General features: G+C 41.8%; 1 protein-coding gene across 4 annotated transcripts in view; it reads left to right on the forward strand.

The window, feature by feature from the left end:
- Positions 1-22,114, forward strand: part of LOC110985139 (receptor-type tyrosine-protein phosphatase F-like) — a 60,142-nt gene that overhangs the window by 7,163 nt on the left and 30,865 nt on the right. For 3 of the 4 annotated variants that reach the window (XM_087144241.1, XM_087144240.1, XM_022245937.2), the window contains exons 2-13: positions 5,881-6,108; positions 6,879-7,145; positions 7,387-7,524; positions 11,800-11,955; positions 12,694-12,828; positions 13,480-13,773; positions 16,365-16,691; positions 17,172-17,477; positions 18,684-18,974; positions 19,163-19,468; positions 20,164-20,442; positions 21,386-21,685. In XM_087144241.1, the coding sequence (XP_087000367.1) occupies positions 5,904-6,108; positions 6,879-7,145; positions 7,387-7,524; positions 11,800-11,955; positions 12,694-12,828; positions 13,480-13,773; positions 16,365-16,691; positions 17,172-17,477; positions 18,684-18,974; positions 19,163-19,468; positions 20,164-20,442; positions 21,386-21,685 (3,004 nt within the window). In that variant the 5' untranslated portion in view covers positions 5,881-5,903. The remainder of the gene's footprint in view (positions 1-5,880; positions 6,109-6,878; positions 7,146-7,386; positions 7,525-11,799; positions 11,956-12,693; positions 12,829-13,479; positions 13,774-16,364; positions 16,692-17,171; positions 17,478-18,683; positions 18,975-19,162; positions 19,469-20,163; positions 20,443-21,385; positions 21,686-22,114) is intronic. The other variant, XM_087144242.1, reaches the window with a different exon arrangement.

Below are 22,114 nucleotides of genomic sequence, written 5' to 3' on the forward strand. Positions count from 1 at the left end.
TCCAACTCGGCTTCTTGGCCATTTACGGTACTACAGCCTGCAGTTGGTCAGCAATATGCCATAAAATTCCACAAATGTTTCTTTCTCTGAGTTTGTTGGTTTATTTATTTATTGTGGGGGGGTTTCAGTGTCGGGCGGCAATGTTGGCTTGAAAAGGCCAAGGTGGCCTCTGAAATTGGTGAGGTGGGCCGCCTTGTATTTGAATTAGCAAGGAAAGCTGGATATCTACTTGTACAGTTGACACAGTGACGCTGAAAGTCTTGTTCCGTCAACCTTATAAAAATGTATGTACGTGCATATACCTTTTCGTGGATCCGAACCCACACAGCATGCATAAACATTCTGCCGGCACGTACTGATATGTCCCCGGTTACTAAAAATGTTGGACTGTCTTGAAATGCCTACCCCAGAGGGTCTGGATCCTTTGCTACAGTGCATGTACATTACTGCAGTTTCCTTTAATTCATGTAAATAGCTTCAAGGCAGCTAGAGCGTACCGATATGTTTGAACCTGACGTGAGGTCGGTGAAAGCGTACTGGGAAATTAATCACTTCCAAACATGACTAATTTTAAACTTTGGCTTGTCCCCAACACAATGAAATACTATTCCTTACCTGCCCCTCTTCAATTTTGGGCATTGCTATCTTGATTTGCTGTGACTGAACTATATTTAGCCATAGTAGGGTACACAGTGAGTGCATTCCTTTCCTACTAGATGTTTGCGTGTACGGGTAGTTTGGGAACCGGGTACCCAATTCCCATAATAGGTGGGTACCCGGGTACCGGTGTTTATTGTGAAAATCAGAGCAAATGCGGAAGTAAAGATTTTCCAGCTCGCCCAGGCCTTAACTTTATTACAAAGTTACTGTTGGCGGTGGGAATTGTCAGTATTTAGCAAAGGGCATGTCTTCCCATGGGTGTCACAGTAATGTACATGTAAGCATCATCATCTCCAGTGTAGACATTGGGGAATTGTTTGTACATGGTCTCAAAGATGATTTATAACAGATTTTTTTCCAATAGTTTTCCGGAAAGTAATCAATAGGGAAGGGTACATGCCTAAAGTTCTAGAATGCTGGATCAAAATTTCCCCAAAGTAAATTCCGGTAATAAGTTCAACAAAATGGAATCAGGTACCCGTAAACAACGGTTAGGTTTCGGGTACTGGATACAGCCCCATTCCCTATGATAAAATGCAAAGTCCCAACAGTTTTTCAAGTTGTACATGCGCAGTACTCATTAAATGTACATGCATGTGCTTTCATCTCACTGAAAAAAATCCGTCTTTGTCCTGTGTCAACCTTTTTATTCTCCATCTGCCTTCATTGCAGTACCAACATGGCTTTGTCCCTGGTTGTCGGGACACTTCTATCGGTGTTCAAAATAAAAAATTATTAAGCCTATCGCAAACCTGCACCAAGTATATATTACAGTAATAGACATGAATGACCTATTTGAAGTATATGATATGCATTCCTGGGCGTTGCCAGGAAAGACACACTGAGCTTCTTTTTTTTTCGGGGGGGGGGGATGCGGGAGTGGGAGGTGGGATATAAGCACCAGTAGGTACGGGTACAGACTGGAATGCTGGTACCAGCTTGGAAAGGGGATCGATTCCCAGGTCTTTTCTTGGGAACTGCTGCTTTTCTTGTGTCCTCCTTTCTGGTGGTTTTGTTATGGTTTGGTCTTGTTTCCTGTGATGGAAAAAGTTGCCTCCAACTTCTCATCTCTGTAGGAGGAAGTTGCAAGTATTTCTTTGGGTATCCACTAGTTAGAAAAAAAATGGAAAATAAAAACACTCCAACAAGTAAGTGGATAAGAGATAATAGAGGCTAGAATAACGATTTGCATGGAAACACATTCAAATTGACCCCTTATCTCTCCTGATGGTTTGCCAGTTTACTGTTGATGGTTAATCAGTTTACTTTGGCCCCCTCCAGAAAAAAATCCTGGCGATGCCCATGATCTCCTCCCCCCCCCGAGTATCATGCCCATATCCATTCACGTGCTAATTTCAACATACTCTAGGCAATAGTTTATAACTTTCCAATTAGTAAGCCAACTTTTTTTCAGTGTATTTTCAGCTTTATGAGTTTTACAGGATGTTTTTCTTTTAAGATGTTCAAAACTTTCTACTGTAAACGATTGGAGATGTGCGCACTATGGTTCTTGAGTGTCTGTTTGTCTTTCTGTTTGTCTGTTTGTCTTTCTGTTTGATTATGACCAAGTACTTGGTACTGTGCTTACTGTACAGTAAGTCATACTTCAACCAAGGAGCTTTGTATTTAAAAAAAAAAACTCTTTCCTTGTCACGTGTAACACACACTAGTTTTATTTACGTGTACCGGTAGGTTGATTGTATCAGGTTTTGTTTTGATATTTAACTGTTGGAAGAATTAACAAATGTAGGAAGCACATTGTACATGTGCTTATACACACTCATGTTTTAGGGGCGTTTACAAGTATTTGTGTAGGGGCATTTATTTTTCTGCTCCACTGGGAAAGACCCGCTCTATGACAAAAGACATTTTCTGGAGTTTAAATGGCTTGCAAAGAGGTTAGAATGCACACTACTTGTACTCTTGAGAGTGTCGTTCATTTTCATGTAAAGCAAATATTTGTACCTCCCAAATTCTCTTCTGTTATTTTTAACAAGTTATCACTATATGCAAATTATACATGTATTTTAAATAGTTGAAAACCAGCACAGCTTAATGTAGTGCCAATTTTTTTCCAAGCCCCAACTTTGAAAAGTCTTTACAGGTAAACTTTTTTTATTTAAGAAATCAGAGAGTGATGTGATGTAAATAGGTCATGGTCTTTACAGCCCAGTCTTGAAGTTGGCATCCTGTACACGCTTCCTGTTCCCAAGTCAATAATCCCTCCCCTCGGATAACCACATTGTAACAGAGGGAAATCTGATGCCATTTCCTTCACCAAAACAAAAATGCGCACTCAGTGCCACGTGAAAGCAACTTTATCTCAAAGTGAATTTTAATTGCCCATTCATTTTGATGACTTGATGATTCATCTTTAACGAGGTGCAGTCAGGTTCAGTGGGTGGGGATGGGTTCCTTGGAATGCTTGCAGGCACCTACGTAGCAATTTAAACTGGGGTGCACTGACCGTCTCTGTTGCATGTTTTTGTGTGAACGTGAAAGAGTTGGTAAATAAAGGTTCTGCACGGCAGCCATCTTTCCAGCAACTGCTTTAGTTACAGCATGTACGGAGGGATAGCACAAAAGGTCTACCCATGTGTGTCCCTGTGAACAAAAGCTCTTTGCAGACAAATGGCTGTCATGCAGATCGGAGAAGGTTTCCTGACAAAAATATGTAACGAAAGTTAACTATTTTGCTTCTGTATATCATCTGCAGTCTTAGTGAAAGAAATCAAAATTGCAACCATGTTACTTGTACTAATATGTATGGCACATGTACCGCTCGGGGTATCAAAATGGTCGGTGTAAATTCCATTTAAACAGGTTGCTCATGTTCTCGAACTTTTGGGATGAACTGCGTTTGGGCAGATTTGATTTCGTAAAGATGTCCTTGGAAACTATATTTGACCGGCTCTAGAAAACTGTGTAATAAATCGCCAGATTCAGGTTATGAGTTTTTGATATGGCTGGATTCCGTACATCAAAAGCTACATATATGAATGACCCCTGTAGTTCACTGCGTTCCGGAGATATGTACATGTACATGTATAGACATTTAAATGTATATTCACATTTTCACATTTGTATATAAATCTATATTCACATTTTCACATTTGTATATAAATCTATATTCACATTTTCACATTTGTATATAAATCTATATTCACATTTTCACATTTGTATATAAATGTATATTCACATTTTCACATTTGTATATAAATGTATATTCACATTTTCACATTTGTATATAAATCTATATTCACATTTTCACATTTGTATATAAATGTATATTCACATTTTCACATTCGTATATAAATCTATATTCACATTTTCACATTTGTATATAAATGTATATTCACATTTTCACATTTGTATATAAATGTATATCCACATTTTCGGATTCAATGAAAGCACTTTTCGAGAAAAAGCTCAGAAAATACCGGTATAGCGCTTGGAAACACGATGCTATGTAGGATTTCCTACTGAATGATCAATTTTTCATCTTTATTCATCAGTATCCATGCTTGCAGTCACAAATTCTGAAAAATATTTATAGAAGCTATTGAAGGACAAACCACAAAATCATGTTTTTGAAGAAATTGTGCCTTCTCCAAATAGAACAGGCCATACATATTTTGGCATTGTGCGACTTTTTACCTTTTTTTTTGCAGAGCAGGTCACATATGGTATGTTACCGGTAGATTTGCACACCTTGGAACATCCAAGTGTTTGTTGCTCAAGTGGGGTCAAGAATTTCGTCTACAGATCAATGATGAGGGAGGGGGGCCTGATAGAAAATGTTTTCAAATGGCCTTGTGGTAACATGAACAAATCCAATTAAATCAAAGTCTCTTCTTAACAGTGGGATTATAAATTATTGGTACCGGTAGGATAAAAATTGTACATGAAATACGTACTTGCTGACTGGTAAAGTCATGAATGACATGTACTGCACATGTACGGTATTTTATTATCCGCCTAGAGTTGAAGTGCACCCCCAAGCGGCAACGGAAACACAGGTGGTTTTAAATTTTCCAAGCGTTCTTGCCCACGTTCTGGGTGTATGCAAAGGCCATACATTAAGGAATAAATTCATTGCGCATATTTAGCGTAATCCATGCCTAATGTGGCATTGATCTCCATTATAAAGGCGCGCCAAAAAAAAGCCCTCTTTTGTTCCGCTTGGAGCGGATAGAACATCACCTTCTGATGAAGGTACTGGTAGCAAATTCTTTTTGAGTTTCCATTTAGTGGTTTCTCTTTATTTGGCTTTGCTGTACACGTGTGGGTGAGTGTATGTCAATTTTGACATTGAGCTGTTTGTACTGAATACCAGTGCTCAAAACCACTTGTACGCAATAAGCATGTAAATGTGTACTTTTATGTGGTTTCCTTGCTCATGCTCTTGCCATTGATTTGAAATTTCCTGAAGTTTTTTTAGATTCAGAGGATTGTATGGTCTGAATTTCTCTGATTGTTGAGTAAAAGGGCAGCACAGTTGACAAGGAAACGGAAAGGGATGATGCTGTGACAGTGTGGGTTGGAATATTTTGCCAGTTCCTTCAAACCAGGACATAAAGTTTGGAAAGATTAATCTGAATATACATGTACATGTATATCAAAAATAGGGCTGTGCTAATTTCCTGAATATTTAAATTATCAAATATTTGAATATTCATTTCTGAATTCAAATATTCGAATGCAAAATTCATGAATAGGAAGGGAGAATTTTCTTTTGTTTTAAATGAGAAAACTTGCACCACTGAGGCTTGTTTCAGGCAGATTCAAATAAAAAGCAACAGAAATCTTGCAACTACTGCTTTTTAAAAGGAAATTATTCATGACAAAATTTAAAAAATAGAAATTTTCAACAGGGCACGAAGTTTTGTTTATCTCTTAAATCTTGCTGCATCTTGGCTGGAGATACTCCTAAACTTAAGGAGCTTTTATAATGATTATAAAGTACATGTACCCTTGAACAGTTGTGTTCATTATTGCAGCTGATGGTTTGTTTATGTACAATCTGCCTGTCGGTACATGTACGTGTATATGTACAACCGAATGACCGGATATTTGATCAAATTGAAGGTCGAATAGTCAAAAGGTGAGTTATTCAAATTGACTCAGCCCTAATAAAACTTGACATCTGGGCAAAAAATACTGGCAGATTTGCAAAATCTGTATCTGTAAATACTTTCTATTTCTCTGGGTCTCTTGCAGAGCCTTTTCTAGACTTCACGTGCATGGCAAGTCGAGCCCTTGTTCCGTCAGCCGCAGACAGGAGTGGGTTGACAATTACGGCATACTCACCACTCAGCAACGCCAGCATTTTTCTAGATGGGCAGGATAGGAGGTCATTCAGCCCTAGTCGGGTGAGAGATTTCAAGTGCTCCCTGGAAACGGAGAACTACAAGTCTGTGACAACAGTCCTAATCTCAACTGAAGATGGTAATTGTTAACATTTTGAAATCTGACTCGATTTGAAGCTGCCAGATCGAGCTAAGACATTTGTAAATCCACAGGTCCTTTTGCGCACCAAGATTTTCCGTTTCTCCTTGACAAAACTAACCGACGAGATGCACATGGATGCACTTTGTTTACCATACACAAACCTAGAAATGTTGTAGAAGCATTCAAGTGGTTTGTGCATTTTGGGTCGGGGAGATGTTATTGTTGAAGTAGGGGTTTTGCCCTTACACTGATGTGTACACGTATTTATATTTTGTATACTCAGTGTTTCAACAGGTTCATAAAAAGATGCCTTTACATGCATAAGCAATGAATGTTGTGAAAATACAAGTATATTAACTTGAACGTCGGTGTAAGATGCACAGAGACATACATGTACAAGGTAAGGGTCTGATTTGGGCTGATCTGTCTGATTTCGATTGATCTGACAATTTTGGGCAGGAATGCGTCTTTGCATGGGAGGGTTGAGTTTTTCTGTTTGTTGTGATTGGGAATAAGCCTTGGTGATTCCTTCATGGTTAACTTCACCCCTTCAAGGTGTCTTGAAATGGTGAGAATATATGTGGGTGTCTGCTGATACTGTTCAGACGTTCTTTTTGTTTCTCTGTCTGTTGATTGAAGACCATTATTGCATGCATGTACACAAGTTTACTGAACTCACAAAGAGAGTGTCTCAGGGGACTTGCGTCTTCTTCAGTCAGCTCGTTAATGGCTCATAATTGAAACCTGATGTCTTTTGCTCTTTACAGCAAATCTTTATCCACCACGTCTCACAATGACCTATGACCCCCTGACAGAGGATGGCAATATCACCCTTCAAATGACAGTCAGAGATGATTGTAATGGAAGTGACAAATACAGGTGGTTTGATGTGCTCAACAGTAAAGAAAAAATTGGAATGGAGGCAGATGTCATGCTTACGAGTGAGCATTTTTACAACCGCTCAAGCATCGTGCTAAGGCACTTTTTTAAGCAATGCAAGGAAAATGCCGGGTTCACCCAGGTTTTGGTAAGAGGTGAGTGTGATTACATCATGATTTGTTGAGAATGTATGGTTATTTATTTATTTTTCAGAGGAAGTAACCCGATGAAGGATTCTGTGTAAACTTTATGAGGAAAAACCAGAGCTTTGCCACCTCAACAGAGTGAATCCAATCTCACAGAGTCGAAAACACGTACGGTACATGTACCGGGGGGGGGGTAACTCCACGTCTTCATTTGATGGCATCTTCCTTCTTTTGTTTAACTTGTATTCAGAGTGTCCAACAGGGAAATGGAGCCCCAAAGATGACTGCCAGATGGAGTGTTCCATTTGTCTGAATGGGGGGATGTGCCATCCTGAGACAGGCCAGTGCATCTGTCCGCCGGGATTCAGTGGATCACAGTGCCAAAATGGTGAGAGATTGAGAGTGGCAAATTTGGCTCAAATTTTCCTTTCTGTCAGGTCAATAGTTTGCATTTTGGTGATTGTGTGGCATAATTATTTCAAATAATTTGCAAATTTTGTTATTGATGGTAAAAGCTGTAGTCATTGAAGTCCCAAGATTGCAAACAAGTGATTGTGGATCTCTGGTACTCCACCATATCAACAAGTCTGGTAACCTGAATGAGACAAATTTTCCACAAGTTATAGTCATAAACCAACTCTCAATGTTCCTCAGAGCCAGGGAACAGGTCTCAAATTTGAGATGATTAAATAACTGGTGAGGTCATTCCTGTTCATCACAAAATCTGCGTTTCCATTTCCCAACAAATTCGTGCCAGTAGATTTTAACCTGTCTATATTTCAAGGGACGTGACAATGTCAGATGGAACAGGAAGGCGGATTTTTACTTCGTGACTGCAACATTTGGCATGGTGTGACCATTGGTACTGTAGCAAGGCTCTCATTCTTTCTGTGTTTTTGTGAGTGCTTACGACACCTTGCTGACTCACAAGACCTTGCTAACTCAGGCATGTACTGGCACTAACTAAGTTCCAGTTTCTCAAAGAACTAATCAAGAGATGCATGCGAGTCTGAATTAACAAGGCACATGTATGTTAGTTTAATCAGAATTGTAGAACACGCTACACTGGAGTAACCATTTCTGTCTTGTCTTTGCACATCTTAGAGTGCATGCACAAGTATGCACAGGTGTAATCCCATCAACCCATTTTGTTATCACACAACTCTAATCTCCCCCGCCCTCCCATCAAATAGGAAGTACATGTTCATGTACCATTGTATATGACCATATCAATAATGTCACTTTTTTGGTTGGGTTTTCCCCAAGAAACTCATAACCAAATATCATATTCATAGACCCCTTAGTTTAGGATTATATGATGCCCGAGTCTTCATAACATTCAGGTGTACCTCTTGTTGATTCACCGTCATTCACGCAAACCGCAAGAGGTTCCCCTCCCCTGACAATGTCTCCCTGTGTGTGTCTGTACATGTATGCATATCCACCCTCCCCCCTTCCAGAAGCACGTCATCAATTTCCTGTTTTTGACTTCCCATCTGGCTGGGGGGGAGAGGGTTGGGACATGGGGGATTGGGGAGACTTGGAAGGAAGTTGACACAAATGGGGAACAGGAACCCCTCAGTCACATTTTAGTTCCCTGGTGCTTGAAACTGCTCATTTATGACGTTACTTCCTTCACAGGAGAGCCAAATCTGTTCTGAAAGGGGGGAATTTGTAGGACCCATGACTGGCACACAGTATGTTTAGTGTGTGGAATTACCATGTACCGGTACATCGCATGCACTTGTACATTATTATCCGCTCTGTTAAAAACAGTGTCAATGAACCCTTTACCTACAAAGAAGAGAGAACAGATGGCAGGGATGATTTAAAATGGTTGCCTGGTGCACACAAAGACTACACGTACTCCAGAATTTGGTCAAGCGTACTCAGCTCAGCTCGTTTTAAGCATGCGTGAACCCACAGTGTGCATATGCCTTGTGTTCCCACCGGAGGGATGCCTTTTGCTTTAATATTCACATGGCGCCACTGCTTGTTAATGTATGGAGTGGATGGCCACATGTGCCAGTTTAAGTCAGATTGAATTCCCGTTTTGAAACTTTTAACTCGGGATTTGGTCTACACCTCCCTGCTTTGATTGGAATTCACCACCACCACCAGCGTTTTGTCTAGCTATCCACCATGAATTTGTCTGATGACATCCCAAGTTGTATCCACATATACATGTAATCACACCCTAAAAATACCTTCTATACATGAACTGCAGAGTGTTTTGTTTGAACTGAAGAAGGTTTTGTGTCACAAACAAACGTCCATCGCAGGAAGTTAGGGTTGATGGAATGTAAAAGGTGCAGTGGCGTGATTTCACAGCAACACATCCCGGTACATGTATCAGTGACTAGAGAGGGGTGTAGAACCTTGCCTACCACTATACCTACGCCATGTGTATGGGTCGGCCTGCTACTGGAGCCTTCTGGAGGTCATACCGGTGCCTGTAAAAATACTGTCCTCAGACATTCCCTGTTAAAAGAGTTTTTAGTCTTTGTTAGGCTGGAGAAATCTAGCAGTTTGAAAGGGTTGAAAGAATTGCTTTTTTTCCCCATTGAAGATTTGAAAACCGTAGAAAATTTTCCGTGCTGATCCTGTTCATTTTGTGGGAGCTATTGTATCGTATGTACATGGTTTGTACATGCAGACTTGCCATGTGGGTAATTCTAGAAATTAGGGGTCCAAAAGTGTAACATTTTCATATCAGTGTTACATCTGACTTTTGTTATTTGATATGGAAATATCACCGGAATTGATTTCAAAAAATTACTATTTGTTTGGCAGGTAATTTACATTAATTAATCACTCTTGGAACTCAGATGTGACAGGGACACGAAAAAAAATGGACCCCCAATTTCTGGAATAACCCATGTACATATACGATACACAGTGTCACGTATCAACTTGTAATGGTGCCCTTTTCCATAGGTTCCTTGTCTGAATTTAGGACAAGCATCTTGTACTTTGTATTCATGTAAATAAACAATTTGAAAGTCTACTCTTTCTGGAAATAGAGAAGGTTACGGTTTGAACACGCAGTAGAAAAGTCAAAACCCAAGTGACTGGTATGCATCGTTGCTCATGTTGTGCCCATCGTAGAATGTGACTCCAGCAATGGGGCCTATTTCATAGAGCTGCTTAAGCACAGAATTTGCTTAAGCATGAAAAACCCTTGTTTGACAAATCAGGTTACCAGCCAAGACACCATGTGATTTATATTGTTTTGGAATGGTATTTACCTGTCCTTTGGTTAGCCTGACAGTCACATAGATTTTGAGCAGGTAACCTTAGTTTTTAAGCAAGATTTTTTGTGCTTAAGCAGATTTTGTGCTTAAGCAGCTTATGAAATTGGCCCCTGGTCTCACTTATGAAATTGACCCCTTGTCTCAACAATTAATACACACTGTAGTCGACACCGGCGGCGCAGGAGGGAAGTGGGTGTGATTGAAAGCACGCGGTTGCCGATGCAGATAACCGTGTGGATCATTCTTCAGCCCGGGGGAAAAGGTTGGGAAAGAAGTTCAACGAGGGGAAATTTCACAAGAAGGGTCAGTGGCCGGAGGTTATTTTGAGGCTTTCAGCTGCATGTGCTCATGCAGCTGAAGGAACCTCTCAATTTCCTGGGATCGTAATTTTCTGTTTGCTCGGCGGGGTCGTTACAAGTACATGTACCTGGATATCCTACATTCATCCAAAAGGCCATCTTTGGAGATCTCAGGTCTGTAAGAGTCCATACGTGCAGACATCACTAATTTTCCAGTGGCAGTGGCTGACTAGCCATCAGAACGGGATACCAGGTCCTGAAAATTAAATTTAGCAAGGAAAAACATTCATTTAGAAAACGTAGCATTTTTCAGGCTGATCCCATAGGTTTGTGCACAGGATACGGGTATCAAGTGATGTCCATATATGGCACTCTTTGCTAGGTGTCTGTTGAAGAGCTGCCACATGTAATAAAAAGTTGAGTGCACCATTTGACACTGCATTTTAGTGAGTGTAGCCTTGACGCCTAGCAATGGGTGCGTGTACATGTACACATGTACATGTACGTGGTTTGCATGGAAATTGTGTGATGGCAATTGCAGCTGCCTTGAGGTGGGATTCAGACTTCAAACAGATGACTTCAGACGTCATCTGTTGGAAGTCAGAAGGTTTGGGTAAAACATCGTTCTGCCGACACCAAACCGAAAGGTTATCAAGATGTACTTGAAGGGTAGATGCTTCAACAAATTTGACTACTTGTCTTAGAGTTAGATCATCCTCAAACTTCCACCATCTGCTGCAATCCATAGAGGCATTGTTAACAAGAAAAAGAAAGGTCCCAATTTTGCACCTTGGGGAACTCCACAAGTAATCTGTTTGGTAGATGACAAATGACCGTTTTGCTTGCTGTTTTGTGTGCGATTGGTAAGAAAGCTGCAGACAGTAGGAACTATAGATTCTCTAACTCCGAGGTCCATAAGCTTCTGTGCGTTATGATTAACCCTATCAAAAGCCTTAGTGAAGTCAATTGCACACAGTTGGGTGTAACGTCCCGATTTATCCAAACCCTCAAGGACAAAATTTAACGTAGCAACTAAATAATGGACCAAATTGTACAGAATGCTCAAGATGTAAATGTTCAAATTTTTGATCATGTTTTACTTTTTTCCAGTGCATGGTCGGAATGTCTTTGGGCAGCAAGGCCAGTACAGCTGCAGCCTCTCCGAAGACCCTCACGATGGCGGTTGCCAGGGCCAGCTCTTCTGTCTGCCCGAACCATTTGGCTGCACCTGTGGAGCGGGCTACAAAGGCATCAGTTGCTCAGAAGGTGCGGTGCGAAGTTTTTAATGACATGAGCATGAACTTAAGCTTCGTTTAATCACGGACGTTTATAAAAAAACCTGGACTTGCAACACCTTTGTATGAAATAGAAGCCAACCAGCGGCCCTTTTACCAAGCCAAATACAAATGTGCGGATTAGCTTGTTTCTTTTGACGCCAGGGAGAACAAAGGCAGGCATTGCCAGCAAGCTTTGTATTCGGCTCGATAAAATGATCGCTATAAAGGTGGATTCAATGATCTCCATAAGCTGATTAAGGGCATTGCAAGTCCAGATTTTGTTTATATACGTCTGTGCGTTTAATACCGTCACGAGACCCCTTGAGACCATCACAGGACCAGCACAAGATCTCTGGTCTGAGTTCAAGGATCACTAGCTACTTGTATTTGCATGAAATGCAGCAAAAGCATTCTTTTGTCTTTATTCACCCTGTTTACTTGTCGACGGTTATGTGACCTGTCTTGTGTCTGGTCTTGTGTGATGTTGTGGGGGTCTCATCAACTACGGCACTACACATTGGCCAGAATTTCCACCCTCCCCACTTGTGCGAAAAGGGAGCACTGATCTTTTCCTGGTGTTAATAACACAAAATTGCATTTAAACTGCAGAGTTCTTGTCCTCTGATGAACATCATTTGGTGTTGATGAGTTCACACCAGTGGCCCAACGATAGTTTGATATTGTTGATGATCCATTGCATTGGCTGGTGATTTTGTAACGTGTGCAGAATGCGAGGAAGGAACTTACGGGGCCAACTGTGAGCAGCGGTGCCACTGTCAGAACAGCTCCACGTGCTGGCCCGACACTGGTGAATGCGATGGCTCTCCCTGCCAGGAGGGATGGTCCGGGCAAAATTGTCAAGGTGTGTGCAATTTGAAAAAATGAAAGATAATTTGAATACCTTCTAGAAAAGGTTGAGAAAAAGAGAGCATGTTGAACTCGTCGTGTGATAAGCAAGTTGTGTTGTTGCCTGATTTCCCATGATACTCTTTAACCCTTCGTGACGAAGGACTGCAAACGCCGCAGCATTGTGTGAGGATTAGTGCATACCACACATACAGTCTATTCACCATGCAGCTGCTGGTTCAATGGGGCCTGCTGCTGGACAGAGCTTCGCACACTGGGAATACCACAGCCCAGCGGTCAAAAGAATCCCGCCGTGAAGGGGTCAAGAGCTTAGTCAGTGTCCTGTACATGCACAACACATTGTGTTGCACGAAATGTGGTGTCAGCCATCCAGATTTTGAAGGCCCCAAAATTGAATCACGGAGGCCTCGTTTGTTCATGCAGTGCGACTTGGTGTGCACCAACCAGTCAGTATACATGTGCAAGTGTGACCAGTGATGTGGTTACATGTTTTATTGTACACTCTGGATTACCCTCCCCTATGATGATGGAATCATCAGGCCAGCTATTCCATATGCAATGGGCCCTCTTACAGCACTAATGGTGTTACAGTCATCAGTGTGCTACGCCAGTTTCTTCTGCAATTCCCAAAAATTTAATTCCACAGAAATGAATCTGGTGATAGCCCTGACGTTTGATGCAGTCAACATCAACCAGACGACGAACATCACCTGCTCTGTACCGTACATGTACCACTATGCAGCTCCCCGCTGGAATGAATCAGACTTTCTCCTGTTGCTGCCCGACGGGACCGAAAAAGACGCTGATTTTTTCATCGAGGACGAGTCGTCAAACACTGTGGAGTACATCTTCCTTGTCGTCGCCAATTCCTTATCGGCTGTGTACTCCTGCACTGGTGTTAGCGTAAATGCCAGTGTAACTGTCAGTGTTACAGCCTTTGGTAGGTCAACCATTTTAAAGTCCTCAAGTATGGGTAATTCCAGAAATTAGGGGCCCAAGAGTGTGACATTTTTGTGTCCCTGTTACATCTGACCTTTGTTATTTGACATGGAAATTTCACCAGAATCAATTTCAAACTATTGCTATTTGTTTAGCAGGTAACTTGTATTAATTTATCACCCTTGGGAATTGGAAAATGTGTTCTGAACTTAAAACATCATATGTCAGATGTGACAGGGACACCCAAAAAAATGGACCCCTAATTTCTGAAGTTGTGATGGAAAAAAGAAAAACTGAGCAGGTTCACTGATGGTCAGTTATTTTATTGAATGTAAAAACTGGATTGAAGCAGGATTCCAACCCAGGAGCTCCAAAATGGTTGACAAGTGCTCTACCTACTGCGGGCATTTGCAAGCGACAACCATTTGATGCCAACTGGTTGATTTCCTCCGGTAACCTGTACACAAAATGCCTCCTGGGTACCTGGCAAAAATGACTAATATTTGACAGTGTTCCTCAATCAAACTTGCACTGAGCGTATGCAGATTGTCAACAGCAAATGCACAAAAGGGTAAAGTTACTGCAGGAAGGTGCCACTGTATAGAGGACCCACTGCCAGGTTGTGCGCATTCTGTTGAAAGTTAGTCACACGCAAACTTTGCAATATGCACTTGAACCATTGAGCACCAATCAGTGTACTTCATCAGTGTCATTAAAATCCCTCCTTTTGCGGTCACCGTCAAAAATTCCCTCTTCTTCTCTCTGTACAGTACATAGACATATCAGATGTGTCTTGACTGATTTTGACTGTTAGGACTACTGTGTTGAGAATGCATCTTTGCATAGGAAGGTTAAGTAGGTTATGCTGTGGTTAGTTCCTGCATATGTTGGTGGGCTTCCAATTCATCCGCTGTCTTTGTTTTGTCTGTTGTTAGGAACAATGGCACCCCTGTGTGCCACGCGGGCCGGGGGTCTGAAAAAGACATTGACAATCAGGAAGGAGGAAGTGGGAAATCATTTCCATGGAAAAAAAAAAACAGTTTTGATTTTTCAAACAAATAAAACTCCAAAGGGGAAAACCAACAGGTCCACCGAAATGTATTGACAGATGTGTAAAATCCTGTTCTTAAGAAATAAAGAATAAGTTTTTGGAATAGTGGGCAGCGGTCACATTCATGACATAATCAAAATGTGATATGTATCAACATGTAGTTCAACTTTTTTTCCCACTATGGTTGAATGCAGGTGGCATTGCACCAAATATGCAGCTGCATGCACAAACATGTATTAAGCCTGTTCTATATAGTTTGACCCCAAAAATGCAACCTCAAAGTAACATTTATTGTTTCCTTAAACGATTTTTGATAATTGTCATTATTGGATTTAAATTAAGGGTTTGGCTGTGAAAAGATGACATTTAGAGGTTCAGTTTGATAGCAAAACAATTTCAGATAAAAATCTTAGAAGAAAATAAATGTAACTTTGGAGTTGCATTTTTGTAGGTCACCCTGTATGTTATGTTTGAGCATTTGACATGTGCGTTGTATCTAAGCCAATAGTATTCTCGTCTTTGATGTGTATTGCATCTCCAAACATTAAAGTGTAGCTGCAGTGAATTCTTCTGGGACTTTTTACTCTTTTTTCAAGGTATGAAAACTCGTATACATGTACATTTGTATTTGGTTTAAAGCATTGAAAAAGTGCACTATTTAAAACTTTTTCCCATTAAATCCCTTAACCCCTTTGCACCGGGAGACGGTGAGAGTGGCCATAAAAATTGAGATCCTCAGCCCGCATTTCAGCTGTTATTCTCGGCCCATCCTCGAGCGAACACATGATAATAACCAGCTTCACAATAGTCCCACTTTGAAAAGAGGCAACGGGATGACATCACAGTGCTGCTCATGAATATGGAAATACCATTAGCATAAAGAAGAGTGAAATAGTGAAAGAAGTTGAAAATAACGTTAACTGAGACACAAAGGTGCATTGTGAAGGTCTGTACTGTATTAAAATGAATTGATTGCAGCTAACCTTTAACTTCTTCCTTGTGACGGTCCCAAAAACATACAATACCAATACACTATTGCCAAATTACCATATGAATAAAGGCCAGCAGGCTAGAGAGGTTGGGAAAACACTTCAAGGCAGGGCTTGTGGCAGACATGTTTATAAAGAACAGGCCTACAATTGGGAGAGAGAATTCAAAGCATAAACATTTGGGCTGTAAGTGTGTTTTAGTAGTTTCCTCAACACCAAATTATCATTGCACCCTTTACCATCGCTTACCTGGGTATTTTTGCACAGAGAGGTCCTCAGTCATGGCACACTGTGCAGCAAACAAATGGCACAGTCTCTGTACTCAAAACTTTGGGGAACATCAAGGAGCAGCATGAAGTATTGGGTCATTCAGCTCTACGTGTACCTTCCACAATCCTGGAGAATCTTTCAAACCCTTCATGACAGATTTTGCAGTATCTTGGGGGACAAGGATTTGCTTCATTTCTCGTAGAAGAACAGCGAAATAAACGGTGTTGAAAATTGTGAATGGATGTACACAGATTTGAGAAACGTATTCCTTTTTTTCTTCAGAGCCGCCGTGGCTTTCCACCCAACCGACTGTTTTCAACAGCTCAAGTAACACAATCACACTCACCTGGGAGGCATGGGGCACCCAGCCCAGCGATAGGGGAGAGGGCCCCTTGGTCAAATACATCATCACCTACTTGGAGCTGGGTGCAGACGGCACTGGGGAAGGCAACATCACAGCCTTGGAGGCCCCGGAGGACGCTCGCTCCATCGTGGTACAGGGTCTGCGGGAGGCAACCGGTTATGAGTTCCGTGTGACCGCCGTCAGGCCCGGGGTGGGCGGGGCTGGCCCCCCTAGCCCGCCCACTGCAGGGAACACCACGTGTGCAGGTGTGTGGAAATGTGACATCCCAGGGAAAATACAACAAACATGCCTCTTTTTCTGCATTGTCTAGGTTTAAAACGTTGATTGCTGGTCGGTGGTTCCCGTGTGTTATTGCCAGTTGATGTATGTGATATTGTTTGTAATCTGCAAGTGTCTGTGTGCAGAACGTGCTTTTGTTTATTGTTTGACAGTTTCGTTGTTCTGTATGTGTAAGTGCATTCTGTCTGTTGATGCATGTGCTTGGTATTCGATGTGGGAATTCTCAAGCGGTGTGATTGTTTTGGTCATATGTCTGGGTTTTGTCTTTCTTTATTCGATATCTCTGATTACATGTGTTTTGAACGATGTTCACCTTGCTGTTAGTTACATGTACTCTGCCATTCTTGTTTTTATCAGTTCCACGTACCGATATATGGCTGTGCATTTTTCTGTTGGTGTGGTCTGTCTGTTTTCTATTTGTCTGTGATTGGTTTTTTTTTTGACAGTTGCGGGGCCACCCACCAGTCTTGTCGTCCGACCCGTCAATGCTAGCGCCCTCCGGCTGTCTTGGTCGCGGCCGGCTGGTACAGGGTGCCCTGTGATCACGTACCGCATCCGCTGTGAATTAAGGAAATGGACAGAATGCCCGTCAACTGAAAATAAATTCATTGGTTATAAACAAACCAGGGACCATTCCCTGGTAGTCGGTAGTTTACTGCCTTATAGACTGTACAGATTTAAAGTGCGGAGTGAAACAGATGCAGGAGTGTCATCAGACATGACGAGCGGAAAAAACACCACAAGCCAATCAGGTCTTACATTTGTTTTCACGTCTAGTTGTAAAATCCAATGGATGACATTTTCCTGTCTAACTTGTGCTTGCCACCCAGGAGTCTATGCCTGGCTCCCTTGTATTCTTGGGTATTACTTAGCTTTGGTACTTATATTATTGACTCCTTACAGTTGCAAGTCCTTGGAAGTTGTCACAATTCAACCAAAATTTACCCAGTCTCAAGTTAGGGCTCAAACTATTCAATTGAATTATGGCTTGGACAGTTCTTCGTGATCTCTGATCAACAATTTAAGTTGACGTAGGGTAGATTTTAGATTTAACTAGGGGTCGTAGAGTTAAATTCAATCGTAAGAATTCTAACAGGCTCTCTAGAGTGAAGCCTGTTGGACGCATCCATGTTTGGGCACAAACCTTTTGAAAACTCAACATTTTGTGTGGCTGTTTTCATTCCTGCTTTTGTATTCAAAAATGATGCATCGACATACATGTAGCATACACACCCAAACATAAATGTACAATTAGTAAGTGAGCCATTTGCTCTGCTCTGTGTTATCAACACTAACTCCCACACAAATGTGTCACAGATAAATTTTTCTAAGGCTCCTTTATGGGCCATACGACTAATAGAAAAATGCACTGGTATGCTATTTGCATGTGGTATTCTTGTACATTGCATTTAAAGAAAATTGTTCAGAATTTGTTCCATCTTATTTCATTATGTTCTGCCAACATGCTCATGAAATTCAAAATGTCTGCGCCGACGGGACTTCAAAATGTTTTGCGGGCAGGGAAGGCTGAGTTAAGTGCTTGAGACTTGTTGTAACAAGCACTAGCTGACAGCAAGTGTACCCAGTGGATGGACGTCAAAGTACACTCCATGGTAACAGACACCACAAATAAAGCTAACGTACATCATCCAAGGTTCTAAAGTAGGAACTTCTGTTTCCTCGTGGTTCTGGGGTAGTACCTGGGTATTTGAACAGTCACGACTTGACTACACCTGAAAGTTCTCAACCAACAATCCATATGTTGCCTAAGCGGTACAAACGTTACATCAGGCTCCACAGTAGGGTTGTACATTACTCACAGTTGTAGAACTTGTCACAAACACAATTTAAGGAACCCATCTTGCAGAAATTCTAATTACGACAGTCATATCTACTGCACAATTATTGGCCTATTGCTGTCCGTTTCTGTTATGATATTTTTCCATTTTTGTTAATAGTCCCTGGACCTCCAGTGCTGTTGCAGAGTGAATCCACAAACACCAGTCTTGACTTTGCATGGACCGAACCCGACTGTGCCGACAGAAATGGCGTCATTTTAGGTTATCATGTCCAGCTCCTTGATCGCCATGGCAACCCTTTATTAGAAGGAGTCACTTCACCCTCTGAGACAAATTTCACCTTCCAGAGTTTAGATCCCTGCACGGATTATCAGTTCCACGTTCGAGGGTGGACATCGGCTGGTAACGGGAGCTTCAGCAACCTGCTGAATGTAACAACAGCTGAAGGAGGTGAGTCAGTTTTCCAAGCCTTGGAATTATGTTCACACACCATTAAGTGTGTTCTGGTTTAAGTGATATTTCTATTTGAATGCCCATTTGCAAGAGCCATGTGTCAGTTTGTAGTTCCTGTGAATTCCTCCTTTAACTGAAGTAACTTTTGTTTTATTTTTAATCCTATCGTTCATTATTTTTCCCAGTTCCCGACAAGGTAGCAAGTCTGAACATCTCCGCCGTCAACTCCACACATCTTCAAGTCTCATGGTTTCCCCCCCTACAAGCCCCTTGCCAGATCCTGGGTTACTCTCTTTCCTACACCCTGGTGCAGCAAGGCCAGTGCGAGCCTGCGGAAAGCCCAGAAACCCTGACGGTGTCAGTCCTCAACTCACTGGTGGCCACTGTACCGGGCCTGTTGCCTTACTCCGAGTACGCAGTGGTCGTCAGAGCTATGACTGCTGCCGGGGATGGGGAGGGCTTTACCGGGATCGGCCAAACGCTCGAAGGAGGTAATGTAAGAAACTGGCTGTTGAATGTTGTAAAAGGACTTGATTCAGGGTAGGAGTCTTGATTCGGAGTAGGAGCCTTGTGCGTTTTGTGTATTTGTGGCAGTTTGGGGATACTCTGCACAAACCATCCATGATGTATTTTCACAGGTGCTTTTTGAGCGATCAGTAAAGAGTTCATCAGCAGGCTGTGCTCGAGGTTTACACATGCAAGTGACACAGCATACTGTCTGCCATTTTGGTTTTTCAAATCCAGTTGTTCCACCACCATTTCACCGCTTGTAAAGCAGGACCCTTTCAGTAATGTTGACTCAGAAGGGTTAAGCTGTGACAATTGGAAGTGCTTTCACACCCTGTATCTCACGGTGTGCCTTTGGCCAGTACAGTGTGCACCTCACATACGACTGCCTTAGAAAGAGTCCTGGCTGAGTTTGGAAATGAAGATCCAGTAGTGGCCTCTGCTTGTGGCTGGTAGATAAGCCCACTAACTCTTTTCCAGATGTTTGACCTGGGGTTAATAAGGAGTAAGACATTGGAAGACACCTCAGCATCGTTGTTGTCGTGCCTGCCAATCTGCTACAAATTTGTACACATTCAGTTGCAAATTGGATGTCAGTGCTCAGCACCCTTGAGCATGTGAACCGGTGTTAGAGCCTTCTTCAATTCCTCTATACCACTCCATCCTTTTATATCAACAGTTCCCGGCCATCCTGTCTCCGTCACAGCAGAGACGACACCGCACTCTCTGACATTCACCTGGGATCCGCCAGTTTGTGCAGAGAGAAACGGGCTGATCACCAGCTATCGTGCTTCATTGTGGAGCGCAACTGGTGTCACTGAAAAGAGACTAACTCCTGAGACCCAAGTGCTGTTTGAGAATGTGCAAGCTTGTACAAACTATTCCTTTGAAGTAGGTGCAGAAACAAGTGTCGGACCGGGCTTATTGACTGAGCTACCTGTGACCACAGATTCTGAATGTGAGTTGAACAATATTTTACTCATCAAAAAAAATAAACTACTTTAATTGTTCAGGGTGTAGTGCTTTATCTGTAGCTTGATAATCACAGGTTAATAGGCCATCACGATGTGTCTATATTATATTTGCTATGATTGAACTCATAGATTGATTTTTTTGTAGCTGTGAACATTGGAAAAATAAAGTGTTGATTTTATTCAGGGGGCTGGCCATATTGAATTTGAAAGCGAGGTGAACTCTTCATTTTTGAATGTTGAGAGTACAAATGAAGCAATAAAATGAAATTTCATTGCACCCGTCTACTCTGATGAATAATGTCAAATTCATGTTTGAACACATAGAATTGTACATGTACCAGTAGGTGATCCACTGATAATATTCAGATAACTCAATATTATGCAGACTCCATAAAGACTAATGAAAGCATGTACATTGCCAGGTTCTGAAAATTATTGAAAAGAAGGCTTAGAACACATGGAAGTATAAAACAGTCTGGTGCCATCCTAATCGACAGTTTGCAATATATGAAACAGATTTGGTGAATAAGATCAAAAATGGCCTCCACGTGAATAGGGTCTATAACAAACACGCGCAGCACGCGTCCATGTTGGAAACAAACACAACGAATGCCTTCATGTAACAGCTACCTGCACATGTACCATGATTGTGCAGTTGAGTTCATGATCTACATGGATATATGCTGTGATCCATGCTATGTTGTGAACTGAAAAAGCTTATGCCTCTCGGTATCAAAGCAAGTGTGAGGCAGCGTATTGCTTCTCTGACAGGACAGACTATTGCGCTCACGTATGTGTTCCTGAATAGCCTCGTAATGGGCATGCGCCGTAGGAGGCTCATTAATGTGATACACTGTACATAATATATGAAGTTTATGGAAAAACTTGGTGTTATCTCATCAGTTGAAATCCCAATTTTTCAATCAGTGCCTGATGCAGGAGCAGACTTCCAGATTTATTATGAAAGAAGGTCCCTTCAAATTGCGTGGCAACCTGCGACAGGCACCCAGTGTGACATACTCGGCTACAACCTCACTTACAAGCTCGTCAAGCACCTGGCGTGTGGTGGCAACAAGGATTTTGATGAGGAATTGGTAACAACCGAAAATCCTCATTATGTGGCAACGGACCTGTCACCTTACTCTCACTATCTGGTGTCTGTGGCAGCAATGACATCGGCTGGCATGGGAAATTGGACTCATGAATATGCAGATACCTTGCAAGAGGGTAAGTCGCAAAGGCTGGCCTGCATTTTGGAGAACTGAAGACATGCGTAAGCTAGGCCCTACCTGCAGCAATTCTTTGTTGATGGAAAACAGTATTCATTTCAAGCAAGAAAATGTGTTTGCAGTCCCATCATGGAATCAAATCAGTAAAACAGGAATCGTTTGGGGACCGAAGATGAGCCCATAGCTTTGTCGATACCAAGGGCAAATTCACACTAGCTGCACTAGGTGAGTGAAGCAAAATTGACATTGTAAAACAGTTGTGACAACACTGGGTTGAAATGTGTTTAACTTTTGCCAAATCTGGCATCAGCAAATTGCATCTGTATTCAGTTCTTGTCACATACAAACTGACCTCAACAAAGGCAGAGATGTCTTTAGTCCTGTTTTAAGATGTTCAAGTCTCCTTAAAGGTACATGTACTCGTTCT

The sequence above is a fragment of the Acanthaster planci genome, linkage group LG12, assembly GCF_054643075.1.
Source record: "Acanthaster planci isolate LZ-2023a linkage group LG12, COTS_SCS, whole genome shotgun sequence".
Taxonomy (NCBI): domain Eukaryota; kingdom Metazoa; phylum Echinodermata; class Asteroidea; order Valvatida; family Acanthasteridae; genus Acanthaster; species Acanthaster planci.